At 37.5% G+C, this 20,682-nt stretch overlaps 1 protein-coding gene across 1 annotated transcript in view; it reads left to right on the top strand.

Annotated features, from left to right (window-relative positions):
• Nucleotides 1-17,286, top strand: part of LOC139730920 (intermembrane lipid transfer protein VPS13A-like) — a 73,311-nt gene extending 56,025 nt beyond the window's left edge. The window contains exons 6-10 of the mRNA XM_071641805.1: nucleotides 5,356-5,420; nucleotides 11,172-11,270; nucleotides 13,042-13,101; nucleotides 14,066-14,210; nucleotides 17,048-17,286. Coding sequence (XP_071497906.1) covers nucleotides 5,356-5,420; nucleotides 11,172-11,270; nucleotides 13,042-13,101; nucleotides 14,066-14,210; nucleotides 17,048-17,286 — 608 coding nt within the window. The remainder of the gene's footprint in view (nucleotides 1-5,355; nucleotides 5,421-11,171; nucleotides 11,271-13,041; nucleotides 13,102-14,065; nucleotides 14,211-17,047) is intronic.
• Nucleotides 17,287-20,682: the final 3,396 nt, after the last annotated feature.

Below are 20,682 nucleotides of genomic sequence, written 5' to 3'. Positions count from 1 at the left end.
GATTGGCTGGTGCGTCGCACACATTTACATAATTCGGCTTTCGGAGACACCAGTTGCAGCGTTTTGGGAATGCTTTGTCCACGCGTGCATGATTACAATGTACATGCTCCATTGTTCTTGTTATAGTGGTTTATACGCTCGCTCTGTAGTGCGTGCTCTTCGTTTGGCTTTCTTTCCAAACTATTCTTCCGCAATGTTCGACAACGGAAGTGAAACAAAAAATCATGTAGCACGACATAATCGTGTAAAAAGAAAAAAAAGTCTACTTGTACATGTAGTAAAAATTGTGACAGCAGACTGACTCAAGGGAAGGATGATGAGAGGAAAGGAGAGGTCACATGTAACCTCTTATATTGAAATACTACACATCAAGATCGCACCAAACTAACGAGTCGTACGTGTTTGTTTGTTTGTTTTGATATAATCAACACCACCGATCAAGGCAACATATGCACGGCTTGTAAAAACAAATCAAAAAGGAAGCGTGACCCTTGCCAGCTCTGGCATTTTTCTGCCTTCAAAAGGGTCGCCAATGATAAAGTCAAATCAACAACAATGAAAACGCGATTTGTAAATGTGTGGATTCGCCACCCGCTCCTGTTACATGGACCAGATCATGGCGTGTGGATGTCGCCATTGCGTAATGCGTGCGCCATACACATGTACACCATACGTGCAATTATCGTATCCGCCATCTTGAAAGACGTACTGGTAAAACGAACCAGAGCGAACCGCATTGTTTTTCGGCTCCATACGCTGAGCTCCGAGGAAGGGTGCCCGGGAAATTTGACTCTCTCAGTGAGCCAATCAGAAGGCGATGTGGTTGCTAGAGGCGGAGCTTCACATCGATTGGCACCATCGTACGGATGGGTGATTCTCACCTCGCATCGCCGCTCGGACATTGTCTTTGAGTAAGAGGTGAATCTTCAAAGCCCGTTTTCTCGCAATTTTGTCTGGCTAACAACTTAAAAAGTGCATTTTATTTCGCTTTCTATGCCCACTTATGGTGCCGAAGAATACAAGTGTTTTATATCAATGCAAAGCTTAGGAAATGGGCAATGTGATTCAGTGAGAAAATGAATTTTCAAAATGCCCGACTTTTGCCTGAAACCGTTGTCGCGGGTCACATATATCCATCTAACAGCACGAGCTCAGCATAGATATTATATATGCTTTATTTAAAGATCATTGACTTCTGTTATTCCTTCAGAAATATGCACGCTCTCATATGGGTCAACCAAATGAATTCAGCAGCATACTTTGCGTGATCATGCATTTTTGTTTGATGATAATTTGAGAAAAAGTTATGAAAAATGGTATTAAGTGAAATTCAGAGTAGAGGAGGCATATGGGTTTAGAATAATCATAGCTTTCTCCATCTGCCCATAATAAATGTGAACCATATATGATGAGTAAGAGCTTGGGGTGAGACACTGCGAGGGAGCAAAGGGGGGGGGGGGGAGAGAATCCCCTCACTGAGGAAACTTTGCCAATTTTACATTTTGAATGGTGCAATCTGGCACATACTCTAGTCATGACTCACATAATAGAGAGGGTGCACCTGCAGAAAAATCTCAAAAATTCGGGCTGCTGTATATCAATTGTTCAGATTATCAGGGATTTTGGAGACATTGGTTTGGCGTGTTTTATTGGGGTTTTTTCTCTTACTTTTTATTTTGGAGTTCAGCATGAGATTATGTTTTTCAGAGACCATTATTAGAATTGAGTGAATTGCATAAATCTCACACTGAGTGCATGAGATTTGGCAGCCCTGCAGTAGACTCATGAATCAAATATCAGTCCAGACTCTTTATGCGGACAAACAGCCCAAATGGGAGTACTGTTGTATCTAGAGGCACTGGACTAACTCTGCGTTTCCACATCTTGTTAAAGATTTTAACGAAAAGAGTAAAATCAGATGAATAAAATGATGGAAGTTTTGTCTAAAAGGGACAAGAAATTCAAGGCAGTTGTAGGATTTTTTTTTCAGAAAAAGTTTCACATGTTTCCATCAACTAATGATGGTAGTCACAACCTCACGCACAAATTTGCGGAGGCCGTGATGTCATCACCTCACAATGTGCACAAAAAATACCAATCTTATTATGATTTTGGTTGATGATTTAGCTATTCATACATGTAGCTGAACACCCTTAATTATATCCTTTCAGCATAGACAAAATGTCTGTACCCAATATTTCCATTTCGACCAAAGATGCATACCAAGTATTAAATGAATAAGTACCAAACAAATGCCAGAGATATTTGATATTGGCAAAGTCTTTGTAGACATAGGAGCATCAATCCTGGGTGACCTTCCCTTGGCATCATAAAAACATTGTAATGAGGGTGCTTTTGTTATTCATCATTTTGTCATTATTCAAGTGCATATTATGTATTATGCGTTCAATTACTATTATGAGAATAGATACATCATTTTTATAGTTTTCATCATTAGTATATCATCATCGTCATCATCATCATCATCCCATCATTGGCACTGATTGTATGGATGTTCTTGTACTGTTTTAACCTTTTAATCAGAGCTCCCCAAATAGGTTAAACCTTCATTTCAGGTTTAGGTTTCGTTGTTTGTTTGTTTGTTTCTTTGGTTGGTTGTTGTTGTTGTTGTTATTGTTGTTGTTGTTTTCATTTTTGTGCTGCTGGCCTCTTCCTGTTTTGTGCCTGTTTATTTGAGGGTTTTCTTACTCACATGAAGGTGATATTTAATTGCTCAGTGAATTAAAATTCAGGGTTACTGTACAGTATCAAAGCTCACTTCTGTTTGAGATACCCCCACCTCCCCCCCCCCCCCACCTCCCCCATGTTACTGTAGTTTCATGCACATACAGTTTGTACGTATTGTAAATAAAAGCTCCTTGGATCCAGGGCTGTAAATCCACCATAGCTGCTGTTGTTTTAAGTATAGCAAGGACACGAAGGAACAAATTTTAATGAAGAACCTTGAGAACGGCAAGTACATGCTTGCTGAAACGTCCAGTGCCAAACACATACTGTAGAAAGAATATGTGGTGTCTACCACCCAAATACCAATTACTATGTAATCATTTATGAGTGTCTCTTGTAGTCATTGCAAACAAACAACAGCAACAAACTAGAATGCAGCCAAAGATTGTTCATTGCCAATACTTCTCTTTTTTTAATAAATATAATGATAAATGTGATGATGATGCTGATGATGACAAGGAGTATCTATTGTTTATACAAAATGTTTAGATCGCTCAATTTAACTGCCAGTATTTGTGCTACAACTTTGTACTTTTACCTAGTGAGAACCAAGATAATTCCTATTTGTACAATGCCAACAGTTCTGCTGCAGTTGTTGATGTTGTTGTGATGGTTGTCATTATCATTGATATTGGTGTTTTTCTAATTCACACTGGTAATGTACATCAACAGTTCTCAAGGAGGGTGGTTGTACACAGAAGTGAGTAAGAATCGATCTAGATCTAAAAGTGTGGTGTCTGGTGTTGATATGATAGCCATGTTTACCTGCTTCTTAGTGGCCACAGCAATGCAGTTTTATATAGTGCTAGCATCTGTGTGTCTGTGGCCAAAAATATAGATCAAGGAAGTTCTATAAAGACTTTATTGATCACACCGCCTACCGGTATTTTTGGAAGTTCACATTTCAGTGGACGAGCAGATTCTCGCACTGTCCTCAACAAACCAACTTTATATACTGACAGTTTAGAGAGATTCAGTTACAAGCTGCATAGGACAGTAGAAGGCAGATGACCATGAATTTTAGTCTCTATTTTCAATGTGATGCCAATCTTCTTCTGGTTCATGGTGTTCTAGATATGGTTGTAAAGCTAATGTTCTCACCCCTCTCCCCCCCCCCCCCCCAAGAAAAAACAGAAACTGTTTGCATTGTTGTGGGCATATTTCTGTCTACACATTTGGGTGATGGGAAACAGTATTCCCACCCCCACCCCTTTGCGCCATTTGTCTGTACTATCTCTCCTTATAATATTTCTCATTTTGTCATTCCCTCACATCTGCTGCAGTTCTTACTGTTTTTATTATGCCTCCGCCACGAAGTGGTGCCGGAGGCATTATGTTTTTGAGTTGTCCGTCCGTAATAAATTTTGTGGACAGGGTAACTATCAAAACCTTTTGAGGAATCCTAATGAAACTTGGCATGTAGATATATTAGGGGGTGAAGTTGTGCCTGTCAACTTTTGGGTGCACAAGCTCAAGGTCAAAGGTCAGAAGGTCAAGGTCAAATACATACAATTTTATTATTTCCACCATATCTGTGCAATGCCTGAAGACATTTTCTTGAAACTTAGTGTATATGTATTACCCAATTAAGATTCTCTGGTGAAAGTTTGGGTCATGAGGTCAAAGGTCAAAGGTCAAAAGGTCAAGTAAAAATATAGAAACTTCACCTTTTTTCTCTGTACCTTAGAAATTGTTCAAGGTATCTTCATGAAACATAGTATACATGTACTGACCGGCAGTGATTATCTAGAGAATTTGGGGTTCATGGGGTCAAAGGTCAGGGGTCAAAGGTCAAGGGCAACACTTCAAAATTGTACTACATTTCCCTCATGTTTATGCAATGCCAGCAGGATTTTTTTTTTTTTTTACACTTGGTGTATGCATGTATAACCTATAGAGATTCTCCAGAATTTTTTTTTTCCTTTTGTTTTTGCCTCAAAGGTCAAAAGGTCAAAGATCAAGTGAAGGTGCTGAACTAATTTTTTCCTCCATATCTCAAAAGTGGCTCAAGTTATCTTGAAAAGTACTACATATTTATGCATGTTTTGCCTGACAGTGATTATCTTATGAATTTTAAGGTCAAAGGCCAGATGAAAGTGGTAACAGAAATTGCACCTTTTCTCCACACCTTGAAAATTACTCAATGCATGAACGTATGAATGGGTCAAAGTCAAGTTAAAGTCCTTAAATCCCAAATACATGCTCTCCTATTCATCCAATTAAAGCTAGGTCAAGGAAGGTGAACATTCTACACATTTGTGACAAACTTGTAATTTTAATATTTTGCCAATTTTGTGAAAATGTAATCACACATTGTCCACATGTACTACAAAAAGTGTATGTAGACCTATTAGGAGAATCATGCATTATGGCGGAGGCATACCAGTTGCCATAGCGACATTTCTAGTTGTATTTATATTTTACTGTATGTGTAATTGTCCTTGTACATGGACTGTTTGTGTTTTGTTTTTTGTATACTTCCGTGTTTACATACAATTTACGTCTATGTTGGTGCATTTTTAAGAGATCTATGTGAAATGAAATGAATTGAATTGAGTATTGAATTGAATTGAATGAATTTCATTTCATTTTCTGTAATGTCTACAGATTCTGGAGACCATGATATGTCCTTCACAGAAAAGCTCACTGCAGCCATCATCAACAATATACAGGTGAGACATGATATGATCAATGAATGCGGTCCTGTCTCTTTTTTCCCCCTCACCTCAGATGCAATCTATATTTTTGTGCTGCAGCGATACCATGGTGATGGGGATTAAGGTGATGATGATGATGATGATGATGTCAGTGATGATGGTGGTGGTGATGATAGTGATGATGATAGTGATGATGATGATGATGAAAGTGATGATGATGAAGGTGATGATGACAAAGATGATGATGGAGATGATTATGATGAGATTTGATAAGATATGGTAAAATAATTGATGGCAATGGTGCTAAATATTGATGCAAAGAAGGACATTCAAATGTATATGTAACAAATCAAAATTGAAGTTGGATAGCAGAATGAATTCTACATCTACATTCAGATTACGGTGATTAGATTAAATTTGATCCAAACCTGAAAGAGACCAGATATAAAAGTCATAAAGGTACATTATACCTAGATCCTGTGTTATTGAGATGCAATCTCCTTCAATAGGCCAGTGAATATGATGATATTGAATGATGCCAGTGTGTGTTTGTTTCTGATAGCCATGTAAAAAGGGAATTAAAAAAAAGAAAATGAATTCCCATCCGTGCTATCTTTAAATTTTGTTGATGAGGAAAAGTCACCAAGATATTTTGATAGGAATTGATTAGGTGTGATATGAATGATATCCCTCATATTCACCCATTCTTCTCATAAAAATGAATAAAAAATAAAAAATACTGGTACCTATTATCACCAAGGAAACTAAGCCAGAGAATATCTGGAGAGAAAGATGATAGAGTTGGATCCTTCTTCTTCTTGCATGAGATGGTGTCATGTTTTGATCTGTTATTTTATTCTACCCCACCCCCACCCCCACTGTGTATGCCAAAAGCTGTTCTGTGAACTACATCAGTGACTAATTTGACATGAGAAAGTGTGGTCTGCAGATGTTTTCATGATGGCCAATTCATCACTGAAGCATAGTGTGTGTTTGATGTAAATTGTACATGACATGGCTGTGAACCCCCCACATGAGTATGTAGGACTTCAACGAAAATATACTGCTTATGGTACGTGTAGTTACATCTTATTCTTATGCCACATTTGATGGCTGGCTATTTTTGTGAAGTGCCTTGTTGAATTGCAATCGCTCTGTGATATCCCATACATTGTATTTCATATCTACAGGTGTATCTGTTGACTAACATACATTGTACATGTACATGTATAGCTATCCTTCAAGCGACATATACATATAGCAGGGCTCGACACTAACGGTGGCCCGGTGGCCCGGGGCCACCAAAAATGAAAGTCGGGCCACCAAATTTCAGAAAAGGGCAAATTTGGTGGCCCACCTCGGGCCACCAAAATTTTTTGAAAAGTGCGTCAATAAATTCGTAACTTTTTGCGCTGGGAATGCATAAATGCATGCAGTGAGTGTGCAACTTATTTTTAAAAAATGGACTTTTATCAATGTTTTTTTTTTTTCGGGCCACCAAATTTTTCTCTCGGGCCACCAAAAATTTTAAATTGATGATTTTGGTGGCCCCATCGGGCCACCGAAAAATAAAGTTAGTGTCGAGCCTGTATAGATATGTATTCATTGGTCGAAAGTATACCAAGCAAATGTGGAATCAGATACAGTTTCTCTGCATACTTGACTGCAATATCACAAGCTGAATACTAATCATATCTCAAGAAAATATGAGTCACAAATATTTACTTTAATAGCACTGTGAGCAGAGGTATCTTGTATTCACATATGTGACCCTGCACCTCAAAACAAACAAAAAGTCGCCAGGCATGAATTTTTAGTTAAGACCATATTCTGATAGAGCAGACTTTAAGCTTTAAAATGATGTATAACTCAAATCAAATGGACTCTCCTAACCTATCTAAATATTGGAAAGAAAGCACAAACTCAGGAAAAGTGTGAACTGAGAAAAGAGGCTCTGAAGTACAGTGTCTATTCAAGCGCTTAATCTTTACCAAACCGTGCTGGCTGTGCGATGAATGGGACAAAAAACAGGAAGTAAACCACCAGAGTAACAACAATGAAGGGATTATTAGATTAAACTGAAATTAGGCATGCCTCATTAACACATTCTGTCCATAATTAATGCCAACTTTCAAAGCAGTAGCACTATCCTTTCAAAAGTTATTAGAGTTGAAAGTGAAGAGTGTGGACAAGGTTTTTCAGAAATGAAAAGGGGATTCTAAAGACACACCTAATCACACTATTCCACCAAAAATGTTCGAGAAAAACTGCTTAAAAAACACACTTTCCTGCCCGTTTTATGATACCAAATTTTAGCATAATGTAAAAGAAGACCCGTTCTTTCAGAAAATATGAAAAAGTCAAGTTCGGCTAGGTTGACCCATTTCACTTATTTTCAGTCCTCACGCAAAATCAGTGTGTGCGACTTTATGTTCGTTTTGAGGTGCACAGTCACATATGATGTTTGACAGCTTCTTTATAATTCTGATCAAATTTCTAGCTCTCAAAGCAAGTGTTTCAGTGTCGAGACATTGTGGATCCCGGAAAAAAAAAAAAGGTTTAGTGACTTGAGCCAACAGCTGACAAGTTGTGACGCAATTCCACTATCAGTGATTGCGCAGGACACATCAGACTCTTTGGCGTTCAATCAACTGCACAGTGGCTTCAAGCAATCATCGAAATTGGATGACACCAAAATAGCACTTTGATATGAATGCACTACCCTAGATTTCCACATGTGACAGATGCCAAACTATCAATTGCTGTCCTATGATAACTTTTGTTGAAAGTCTGTAGGACATATGAGATGTGCAACATAAGGCCTCTGTCTAAAATTGTAATTTTGTCGCCTTCACAATTTTTTTGCTGGTATACATGTATATGTCGTATACATGTGCACTTCCCACACTTTAGTATTCATCTTGACATGTCATAAACATGTCAGAGTCTTGGCATCGACGAGCATGTGATCCCAGGTCATCTATATTCTTCATAAACTGTATCACCCTATAAGTGTGAAATACAAGCAGGTGTTACAGGCATAATTTACCATTTGTCAAAGAAACAAAAGCCAAGCATTAGTGCTTTAAAATAGTTCTAGAATGTGAGATAGGGATAGAAACAACCACTGCAAAAATTTGAATTCGTATTATCGATGTTAAATATTGTTACGTGTAAATACACAAAATGTAAACAATAGGTACTAATGATAAAAATGTTTCCATTCTCACCTGTCTACAGTTATGGTTTATTGAGAAAAATACTGATATCTCCTTAAAAGGCTTTATTGCAAAAACTTTTATTTGGTAGGATGGATGTTTTGTGATACAACAGACATACACATATGAATCAAATGTGATCTCGTGAAAACTTTTTAAATCACTGCTCATAAAAGTAAACAGGACCTTTAACCTTTTCCGTACGGGAATCTGGTGGCCTGCGTATCAAAGTCTATGGGCATTTCAGAATTCAGTATGGAATGGGTTAAATTGTCAGAGTATTCTGTTGTCATACTCATAGTGATTTGAAATGGTTCCCTGAAATCTATTAGAATAATGAAGGAAATGATGACATATTGAAAAAGGAGTTGGGGGAGAAGAAGAGTGATCAAATTAATGATAATCTCATCCTATTTACCCAATTCAGCTCCATATTTCTCCTATACAATGTAGTTTGTTTCACTTGAAAAACATTTTTCAAAAGCCTTTTTTGTCGATAAACATACAACGTATTCTTTTTGGTAATCCTCTTTCTCTCTCAAATTATTAGATTATATGTAAATTTCTTTCTGATTTTGTGCATTCAATGAATTTGTATATAAACCAGTCCCATCTATAATCTTTTTCCAGTATGAGATTTGCAGTGAAATTGTGTCAACTGAAAAAAAAAAAAAAAAAATCTGTCTTCAGACAGACAAAACAAAAGAAAATTATCAACAGTCATAAAGTTGAATACATTTGCAAAGTAGCACAATATGTGTACAGTACATAAACCAGTGCTGCATGGGCAGTTTCATTTATTTATTTGTTTGCCTGTTTGTTTGTTTTTTCTTTATGTTTGTGTATGTTTTTCTGGGTAGGAGAGGTGGATGCCATGTAATAGATTTTGTGCATAAGAGCTAGCACCAGGCACCAGCGCAAAATGGATCATGCGTGTGGCAAATTGCAGCAGAAACCATTACTGCCACAGATACAGATGACTGTGAGATTGATAGAAGCCATTAGAGGCCATATATCTCATCTATACCCACTAGAGGGCTGTATATATATGTGGCTGTGGAACATGGCTGAATATAAGCAGTATATTCTATGATCTATGCATGATTTGCTGTGTATAATGGCTCCAAAAATGCATTAATTTTCAATAAGCTTCATATAGGATATTATACAGTTGCTATGTTTAAAAAAAAATTCAATGTTTCTTTTTCTTGTCCTCAGCCACATTTCTAATTCTGACCTTCCTGGGTTATTTTCCTCTCTCGATAAAACAAATAAAGAAGAAAAGACCAAGAAGAGGAACATAAAAGTTGATCCCAGAGTTATTTGCCCAAACTCTCACTGAAATCACCTAATACTGTATATGCCAAATATATTTTGAGAGGTTTTTATTTTTCGCAAATTTCGCTAGTCCGGTGCCATTTGCAAATTTAAAGATACTCAAAAATATTAACTTTGATCCCAACACTTTCTCTACAATACTCCACAATCGCAAATTTACCCACCCGCAAAATTGTTGGGAAGTCCTGATTCGTGAAAAATTAGACTAGCAAATATTCAATATTGTATCTATATGTATGTTTATATGATATGAAAATAGAATTGTGAACTAGATTTGATTAAAAAAAATTATCTCAGTTTCTTGTTTCTGTATATGAGTGGCCTATTAATCCTTTGACAGTGTACTGTAACATATTCCCATGTAGAGTTATTATGTGGCATACCCGATACCTGTAGGCAAAATGTTTAGCATCTTACAGGTATCATGGTGGCAGTGTAGATGAGAGTGTTTACAGACACCTGAAATTTTTCTGGACAACAAGACATCAAACTTTGTCTTGCAAAGTGGCATGAGACATTAGAATCAAGAAAGAGAGAGAGAGAAAAAAAAATCTGTCCTGAAGTTTTATTGCCAGAATTTCTTCAAGAAACACAGCAAAACTGGATATGATGCTTGTGACTATAATCAAATGCTTAAAATTATTTGCACAACCTGCAAAGAATTTGATTTGTGCTATCACCATTCCTGAATGGCTTAGTTATATATCTTCTAACATGAAGTTGATACTGTACATGTCATATAATTATATAATAGCAATTCTAAATTTTCATGAATCGGGACTTCACGACGATTTCACGAGTGGTTAAATTCACGATCGTGTAGTCCTGTACTGAACAGAGAAAATGTAGTGAATAGCAACCACTCACAAAATTCGCGAAAGTAAAAACCTCGTGAAATATTTGGCATTATACAGTAGTCAACTTGAAGCCACTATTGTTTCTATATTTAGAAAAAAAAAGATCAATGTAGATGCACTTCCATCTACAAATATTAAATGCATAATTTCATGGGATTTATAAACAAATATACATAATCTCATCGAAAAAAAAAAAGTATGAATTGAGATATTCACCTATGGCAAGGAATGACGTTGCGGACAGCGTGAAACATTTGTGCGGTGTGAACATGCTAGGGTACTTTACACACATGTGGTGTTGAATTTCTGTGAAGCAAAGGTGATGCTTTGTTCACATCCCAACCCTCCTCCAGGTCAACGTCTCCAATGTGCACATACGATACGAGGACTGCAGCACCTACCCGGGCAGGCCGTTTGCATTCGGTGTGGCGCTCCATCGCCTGTCGGCCCTGGTGAGTACGTCCGGAAAATACGTTAGGAAGTCTCTCGAGCATTGCACAAACACTGCGCACACTTCCTGCATTATCAATCCAGTGCTCTGTCATTACCAAGCACAGTGGTAGAAGCTGCAGTATAAAGGAATGATGCAAACTACATTGTATGTTTTTGTTCTTCTGTTTTCTTTTACTCATTATGAATGGAATACTCTCTTTGAGAGAGAGTGTGTGTTTATGTGTATGTCTTTGCAAGGCAATAGGATGAGATTGTACGTCTAGGCACACGTGTCATATGCAAACTACATTGTATGTTTTTCTTCTTCTGTTGTTTTCTTTTACTCATTATGAATGGAATACTCTCTTTGAGAGAGAGTTTGTGTTTATGTGTATGTCTTTGCAAGGCAATAGGATGAGATATATAGCACGTCTAGGTATAAATTGTACATGTATTAGATGCAAACTACATTGTATGTTTTTCTTCTTCTGTTGTTTTCTTTTACTCATTATGAATGGAACACTCTTTGAGTGTGTGTGTGTGTGTGTGTGTGTGTGTGTGTGTGTGTGTGTGTCTTTGCAAGGCAATAGGATGAAATATATAACAAGTCTTGGTAGAATTTTGTTGTTGTTAGGTTAATAGTCTGTGTGCTTTAAAAATACGATGTGCATGCTTGGAGGAAAGAGAGAGAGAGAGAGAGAGAGAGAGAGAGAGATGAGAAGGGCAAAGGAGAGAAGGGAGAGGGATGGAGAGGGCGGAGAAAAAAATTACGTTTTGACAGGATTGTAGTTGGATTTTTCCGTAATAGCATGGTTGAATAAAGAAAAAAACATACAGTATAAAAATTGTTCTTTTATTCAAGGTTTTTGACCCTTTCTGTGGCCAAAACTATTCTGCTAGACACACAAACAAACAAAAGAAGTACAATCCATGAACTCTCGTGATACACTATATTTCATGATGGCATCGCTTTTGCTAGTGAAAAGCAGAGTTCTGCTCACTAATGGTACATGCACAAGCTCATAAAAACGACCCCAGCCACTATATATTGGTAGATTAAATGTGGTATAAAAGGGACTATTCAGTAGAAAAAGAATCAGAATTTCCAAATTTCATGTCTTCTGATTTTAGTTTAAAATGCTGTGTATGTCATTGCCTTTTAATACATATTTATACCGCGTGGTGGCTGCTATTTTTGTGAATTTTGTGAGTTGTCTGATTATCTCAAAATCAGCAACACACCACAATATTGTTTCATTTTTTACAAATGCAATGTGCTTCATCTCCAAGGTGAAAAATTACCATCTTTGCCTCTTGAATAGTGGTAGTACTCAAACTTTGTATTCATTAGCTTTTGTTCTCTTGATTTCTACCACTTTTCTACCAAAGCTGTCATATACTAGTAGTTGTCCAGATTTGCAAAATATATCCACAAAAGGTATTATGATGATTATGATGATGGTGATGAACAGCATGTATTTAGTGCCATTTATTTGTAAAGAACATTCAAAGGTGCTTGTAGCTTCCACAAAATGTCACATATTGCTCACAAAGATATGGCATGCATTTGTACACGGTTGTATCAGTAATGAAGACATTTTCTTCCCTGTATCAAAAACTACATGTAACAAAATGTGTACAAGGGAGCTGGCATTGTGCATTGTGGTGTGCACTGTATGAGATGCTGAGCACCATGGTTATGGTGTTAAAGATTAGCAAGAATATTCATGGCATTGTATACATCTCTTACTCTTTCTCTCCCTCCCCCCCCCCCCCCCCCCTTCTCCTCAGACCACAGATGAAGAATGGGAGCCAGCCCAGATGGACGCCACGGCAACCATCATGAGAAAGGTGAGTTAGGATGAAGGCATCACCCCAGCCTTGTGCTGCCGGGAGGAATGCCACCTCTTCCTTTCTTGAGGTCCTCAGGGACCATCCCCGCTTTTGCCTCACAAGTGTCGACTCTTGACCGCCTCATTCTGTCCCTGTCACAGCAAAAAGCAACAATCTCTCCTCTTTTAAGATTAAAAAAAAAAAAAATACTGATGTTGGCACATCATCTGTCTTCTCTGTCACTGCTAAGTAAAGAAGCAGGGAGGAGGAGGAGGGGGAAAAAAGCATCCTTTCTTCCTCGTGGAAACAGATCACAATCCTTTTGGCAGAAAACAGCCGAAGTGAGACAGTCAGTATGTACATTGCCAGTTATATTTTTGCAAGCTACGTGTAGAAGTATATCCTGGAAAGACGGCAGTTATTATCTTCTAAACCCATCAATGAAGCAAAAAAATATGTATGTTATGCAAAAATGTGGAAAGGGTATACACTGTACTTACATATAACTGTATGTATCTAGGTGATTGAAGAGTTGCAAAATTTAGAAAGATAAAAAAATCTGGAAATACAAAACTGTGAGATGTTCCTTGTCATATTTCAAATTCTGATAAAAAAAATAAAAAGGAACTTTTATTTTATGCCTTCCTATCAAACAGTTGGTCCATTTTGTTGTGTGTTTAGTTTTTTGTTTGGTTTTGTGTTCTTATTGAATATAAAGAATACTTTCCAGTTTCTCATTGTTATCAGAGTGAACTACTGTATCTTGGTAACAAGATAGCTTAACAGTGTATATTGGGAACATGACAGTGTTTCATTGTAACTTTTGATCACCACTCTGAGAATAGAAATGAAGTTGAATAGTGATAATACCACAATTTGTGTGTATGTATTATACAAGTATCCGCAAGACTGCAAATGTCCACTGACTCACCTCATGTGCACTGTATCTGAAACTGCATTTTTTTTTTTTTTTATTCCCCAGCTGATGGAAGCCATTGGTTTCTCTGCCTACTGGAACACATCGGTGTCGGATCCAGTCTCTCGTTACGTGGCCTCGGGAGAATGGAGGGAGATCCTCAGAAGCTCCATATTGGGTCATGAGGTCAAGGGTCAACCTTTTGACTTTGGTGAGCACACTATTGTAGTTTCACGTATGGGTGAAATGCTCCGTGTACTGTTTAATGTTTAGTTCTCCTGCTCCATACGTTGGAGTCATCAGTAAGACATCCTTACATGTATGTTCCAGAAAAGGAATAGAATGATGGAACAGTGTGGCTGTCTCAGATTAGTAGCATAGTGTTAAAAGTTGTTTTGTTTATTTGCTTTTTTGCCATTTGTAAGTTGCACAATGTACATGTACCATACTACACGTCTGACGTACAGTGTATGTGAATATTAATTAGCGATAATGGAATGAACATGACAGTGCACATCAATGATGCATATTGTCAAGGGATGCGCCATTTCCAAATGCAGGTGAGGTATGGATTGATGCAATGTACTATAGGGTTCAAATCTGCGCTAGCATTAAATATGCATTTTGCAAATTGCAATAGAAAAATATGACACCTCACAAACGTGTACAGTTAACCCGTTGAGGACAGGCTAATACTGCTACAACACGCACTTCCCATAGACTCCTACCTGAGTATACTCGGGACTCGTCCTCAACGGGTTAACAGGATTACTGTAAAAGTGGAAATTTTTGCGGTGTTGAAATTTTCGCGCATTTCGCGCAACCAGAAACTAGCGCGAAAATAAAAGCACGCGAATATTTTTGCTTGCCATATGTTCCTGTGCGTAATGTCTTGATTCCGCGGAATTAAAAACACACGAAACTCTTCTTACCTGGCCAAGCGCGAAAAATTAGCCGCGCGAAAATATCCGCTTTTACAGTATGAAGCAAACGTTTTTCTTACATTGCACCATGCTTTCGATCAGGCAGTGCATGGAGCCACAACCTACACTTGTATTTTACTCTTCTGGCAATATCAAATCAAAATTAAATTTCTAAAATGGATTTTGACAAGAGCTTAGATTTTAGAGTGCCAACAATCATCAGCCTGTGCAACTAGCAACTTTGACACATTCTTTCGTGTTCCCATGAAAGCATGGTGACATGTTTATTAGTGGAGGCTCACATCAAACCGCATCCTAATCTTACCACGTAAGCCAGACCTTGAGAAATGATTAGTTTGATCATGGGGAAATGAGTTTGATGAAAAGATGAACTTGATGAAGCACTGTCATGCTGGAAATGATTATTTTCAACCACATTATATATATTTTTTCCTCTCTCTCTTTTAGTGCAAATGAAATATGTCTGCAGAGAAGAGATTGTTATTAGGATGTTTCAATTTCTCTGTCAATGCAATGATACTGGGTTTAGAGGAATTACAGGATTTATGTGTAATGCTGTTCTCAAATTAGGAGATTATTGATATCTCATACTGTGGGGAATTTCAAATTTATTCATGTACAAACATCATAACACCAGCTTGTGAGGTGTAAATGCACTGTAAGTGCTGTATAGTACTACAGACTGTATGAATTATACCAGTATTCAAGGAATATGAGATAAACATTTGATTGTATCATGTGCTGCATTACGTATAAGACCACACACAGTAAAGGCAGAGCATTGCACTCTTAAAGGACAAGTTCACCTTCATAGACATGTGGGTTGAGTAAATGCATCAATATTAGTAGAACACACCAGTGAGAGTTTGAGCAAAATCGGACTATCCGTTCAAAAGTTATGAATTTTTGAAGTTTCTGCTCACTCAAGGCTGGATGAGAAGACTACTATAGCTTGTGATGACACATGAGTACAACGATATAAAGAAAGAATAGAGAAAGTTCAACATATTTTCACTTTTCTCGCATAACAAAAGAACACTCGACTTCTCTCTTTCAGAAGGCAGGGGGAATAATATTACCCTTAACATACATCGATAGCAAGTTGAAGAAATGTGCACTTTATTCAAAAAGTAAAGTTTTGTGAAATTCTCTTTTTATTTTCCTTATACAGTTGTACGCATGTGACATCATACACTGTAGTAGTCTTCTCTTCCAGCAGTGACTGCGCAGATACTTAAAATATTCGTAACTTTTGAATAGATTGTCCAGTTTTCCTCAAACTTTCACTGATGTGTTCTACTAATATTGGTTTTTTAAAAAAATAAAAATGTTTCTATGAAAAACCAATAACGGAAAAGTACAATAATTGTACAAGATGAAATCATGTACAGTACACATGAATTGGAGATCTTTAGGCCCTACTGTTTATTTCTTGTAGTTACGTATTATGTACCAGAACAGAACACAGTCTCTGCTTTTCTCAACGTGTATATCAACCAACATTTCTAGGTGTTGTTCTGTGTCCTGGTGAAATGTTGTTAAGATTTCTAGAACTTTTGACATAAAATTTCCATTCATTTGATATACTTCAATATATACATTGTAGTCTCGCAAAAGGCTCTGAAGTATACAGTTTAATTTGTCGTGAGAATGACTATACACTGTACCTCCTACCACATGCAGGTACATAGTACATCATTGAGTTGATGATACAACTGCAGATATTTATCATTTTAGTTATCAGTTTATAGTCAGCCCTGTCATTAAAACAGGCCTGAATACTACAGTGTACCTGGCATGTGTACTTTGGGATGTGGTAATAAATGCTGGTTATCATTTGTTAAAATTTAGAAATGAAACAACAAATGTAAAATGTGTTTTGATATTTTTTTTTCTCTCTCTTCATGGTGTAAGTCTTGATAACACACTCAGACACTAAATTTACAAGGTTTTACATTCTTAGCACAAATGAAACAAGTGTAAAACTTACAAGTGTACTGTTCATTTGCTCTGCAAAATTGCAATTTTGGATTAACATCAGATCTGATGTAGTTATCAAAAGTGACAAATTGATCATCTTCAAATCATATCAAATCATTTCCAGTGGTGGAGCCGGTGACCACGACAGCGCGGCTGACCTTCGACAAGTCTGACCAGCTGGACTACAGCAAGCCCCAGGTGGTGCTGGACATCCTCACCTCAGCCCTCTCCATCTCGTTCTCACGGCAACAGTTCCTTGCGGCCATCGACCTGCAGAGGTCGCTGCAATTGATGGCGGTGAACGAGCGTTATAGGAAGTACAGGCCCAGCGTCGGAGTGAAAGGAAATGCAAGAAGATGGTAAGATCGTCGGGGGTTGCACTCTAAGAAGGCTGATTGTTTAGTTTCATCGGGAGTTTTGCTGAGGGTGATTTGCATCGGGAGATATTAATTCCAATAATGATAATATTACTGATGATGATGATGATGATAATGATGATAATAATGATAATAATAATTATAATAATGATGATGAAAAAATGGAATACATTTATATAGTGCATTTTCCATGCTATTTACAATGGTATCATTAATGAAGCAAGTAATACAATGTATGTCGACTCGATACTTCGAGAAGATTCGAGCACTACAACCTCATACTCCTGGGAAATATTAAAGCGCACAAGGATGCTACTTGTATGTTGTGATACATCTGATTGATATCACGTGAATCACTTGTACAACTGATCAGTTACATCCTATCACTGTCACGCAGTGATTCTTGGAGCATACAACTGTACCTGGTGTGTATTTTGCAGATGCTTAAAATGACAGTGCCTATTCCAACTCTGCAGTATGCATGAATGAGAAAAGCATTAAAGGGATGGTATAGTATTGGTTGAGGAGAGGATTCAGCTTTTAACTTTTTTCAAGATACATATGTGTACATAATGTACCTAGAAACCACTCTATGAAATGTTAAAGAACATACAGTTTTAAGAGGAATTCAAGGTTTATTTGATGAAAATAGGTTTTGAAATGGCTGAGATATCCAAAAACAGAGTAAAACAAAGCAATCCTAATAAAAGGTGGGTCCCTCCTTTTAGTATTATCTCTTTGTTGTATATCTCAGCCATATCAATGCCAATTATCATCAAATAAACTTTGGAGTCCTTTTAGAATATTTTAAGTTGACAAAGAGGTTTCTCATCATCTCACCAAAAAAAAAGGTGTAAGCCTGAATCCCCATCTCTACCAAAACTATGTATACCATCCCTTTAAATCCCATGCTCGTACTCAATTTTGTTTTGTTTTCTTTTAAGTTTTTTTTGGGGGGTTTGTTTACTGTAACCACATAGTTTTATAGAACTAAGTGATTTGTGATGGCACATTCACCACACATTTTGAAATGCATAGAGGGATAAATGATTTACCATATCACCCCCACCTCACCCCACCCCACTCCCCACCACCGCCATACATTTTTGTAGGTGGCACTATGCGTACACAGCCATCTTGGAAGAGCACATCCGTCCGTGGTCGCGGCGACGCATCGAGGCCCACCTGGAGATCTACAACACATACTGGCAGAAGTACAAGCAGAAGCTGGTCCTGCAGGAGCAGAAGCAGGACACCGCGGCCATGGACCGCAAACTGAGGGCACTGGAAGACCGGCTGGATCTCACAAACATCATCGTCGGCAGGGAGAGGGCTAAGACAGAGGTGAAGAGATGTTCTCAATTTGTTTTTTGATGCACAAACATCCTTACACGTCATTACAAGATATCTATGATCAAATCAAAATATAGAATCAAATCAGATTTGTAAAAGAATTGCAAGAGGGAGAATGTTTGAAGTCGGGAAGACATTGGACGGCATGTTCTAGGAATTGTTTCCTGATGTTTTGTATTTTAACCCATTGAAGACGAGCCCTGAGAATATTCGGGCAGGTGTCTAACATATGGGAAATGCATGTTATTGCAAAATCAGTCTGTCCTCAACAAGTTAAAGCCAGTGGCTGCTAGGTATCAGCTATAATAATACTGTACCATACATGTGGTAGATATTTATGGATGCACAAGCATGCATTCATGATGATGATTATCATTTCTGTTTTGTATATAATCATGCATGTCACTTTCTGGGTATGGACACCTTGAATGGTTTGCGGAGGTCATACAAACTTTTTGTAGGTAAAAAGAAGCCATGGAAAATGTCAAATTGTCACGCTAAATAATGAAAAACAGACAAACATTTAGTGTCAGCTTATTGCTTTGTGATCACCTGAAGGAAAAGATTGCAGTATTGAAATGATGTATTTATTTCAAAATATGTTTCCAGTTTATCAAAGAGAAACCAGAGAGAGACAGAGCTAGAAGGGAGAAGAAAAAGCAGGAGTCCAGCTGGCTTTCCCGTCTCTTTGGGTGGGATGAAGACGACGAGGAGGACGATGAGGAGGATGATCAAGAAGGCAAGTTTCTTCCATTTGACTTTCAAGTTTGATTGATTGTTACTGACACTTGACTCTCCCAAGTATGTTGACTTTAAAAGTGACTCTTGACTCTCCCACCTGATTAAATGTTAATGACTCTTTCCGCTAGCTTAATGACACTTGAATCTGCAGCATGCAGCTTGATTGACTCTTCATGACACATGACTCCTGTTTGATTGACTTGATGACACTGGACTCTCCCAAGTTTGTTGACTCTAAAAATGACTCCTGACTCTCCCACTTGATTTAGTGTAAATAACTCTTTACTCTATCTGAATGACACTCGAATCTAAAATTTGCAGCGTGATTGGCTCTTCATGACACATGACTCCTGTTCAATTGACTGTTGATGACACTGGACTCTCCCAAGTTTGTTGACTCTTAATGACTCTTGACTCTTGTGCTTGATTAACTGGCAATGACTCTTGACTCTTTAGCTGAATGACTCTTTAATCTGCAGCTTGACTCCTTATGACACTTGACTCCTGTTTGATTGACTATTGCCTCTGCATGACATTGTGGGCAGATAACTACATTTGCCTTTATCACTTCAGGTAAACTCCAACTTTTGGGGTCATAAACCACAGTTTTAAAGGGTGTGTACAGTTCTGGTCGAGGTGAGGATTTAGCTTTTAACATTTTGCGAGATATTCAGGAACCACTCTATGAGATGTTAAAGAGCATGCAATTCTAAAGGGTATCAAAAGTTTATTTGACAAAAATCAGTTTTGAAATGGCTGAGATATCCAAAAACAAGGTGAAACAAAGACATCATAATAAAGTTGGGGCATGTCGCCTTTTATTATTATCACTTTTTTGGATATCTTAGCCATTTCAAAACCAATTTTTATCAAATAAACGTTGAATCCTTCTTAAAATTACATGCTCTTTCATATTTCATAAGAGGTTTCTCATTATCTCACTTAGAAATGTTCAAAACATGAATCCCTTACCTCAACCAGTACTGTACAGTCCCTTTAATCCTCAAAACCTTACACATGAAGGATGTTTTATTACGTTTGATTAATTACAGGAATTGAGATGGTACTGCAAAAGTCCTTTTTGTTTTTTACAATTCATACTTGATATTATTGTAAATACATTATATGTAATTGTACTAATCGAATCCGAGACGCTGCATTTTAGTATTTCAAGCTGGAATGAATTGACTGTTGTTAGTAGTGATTGTGTATGTCCTCACTTATCCATGGTAAAGGCAGCAATGCATTGTGAAATGATCCGTTTTGTGTTATTTGTGACATCATAGAC

The sequence above is a fragment of the Diadema antillarum genome, unplaced genomic scaffold (assembly GCF_040938485.1).
Source record: "Diadema antillarum isolate AM-2024a unplaced genomic scaffold, OU_Dant_1.0 scf00000022, whole genome shotgun sequence".
Taxonomy (NCBI): domain Eukaryota; kingdom Metazoa; phylum Echinodermata; class Echinoidea; order Diadematoida; family Diadematidae; genus Diadema; species Diadema antillarum.
The sequence above is the reverse complement of the archived record's forward strand: the minus strand, read 5'-3'. Positions and strand labels throughout refer to the sequence as shown.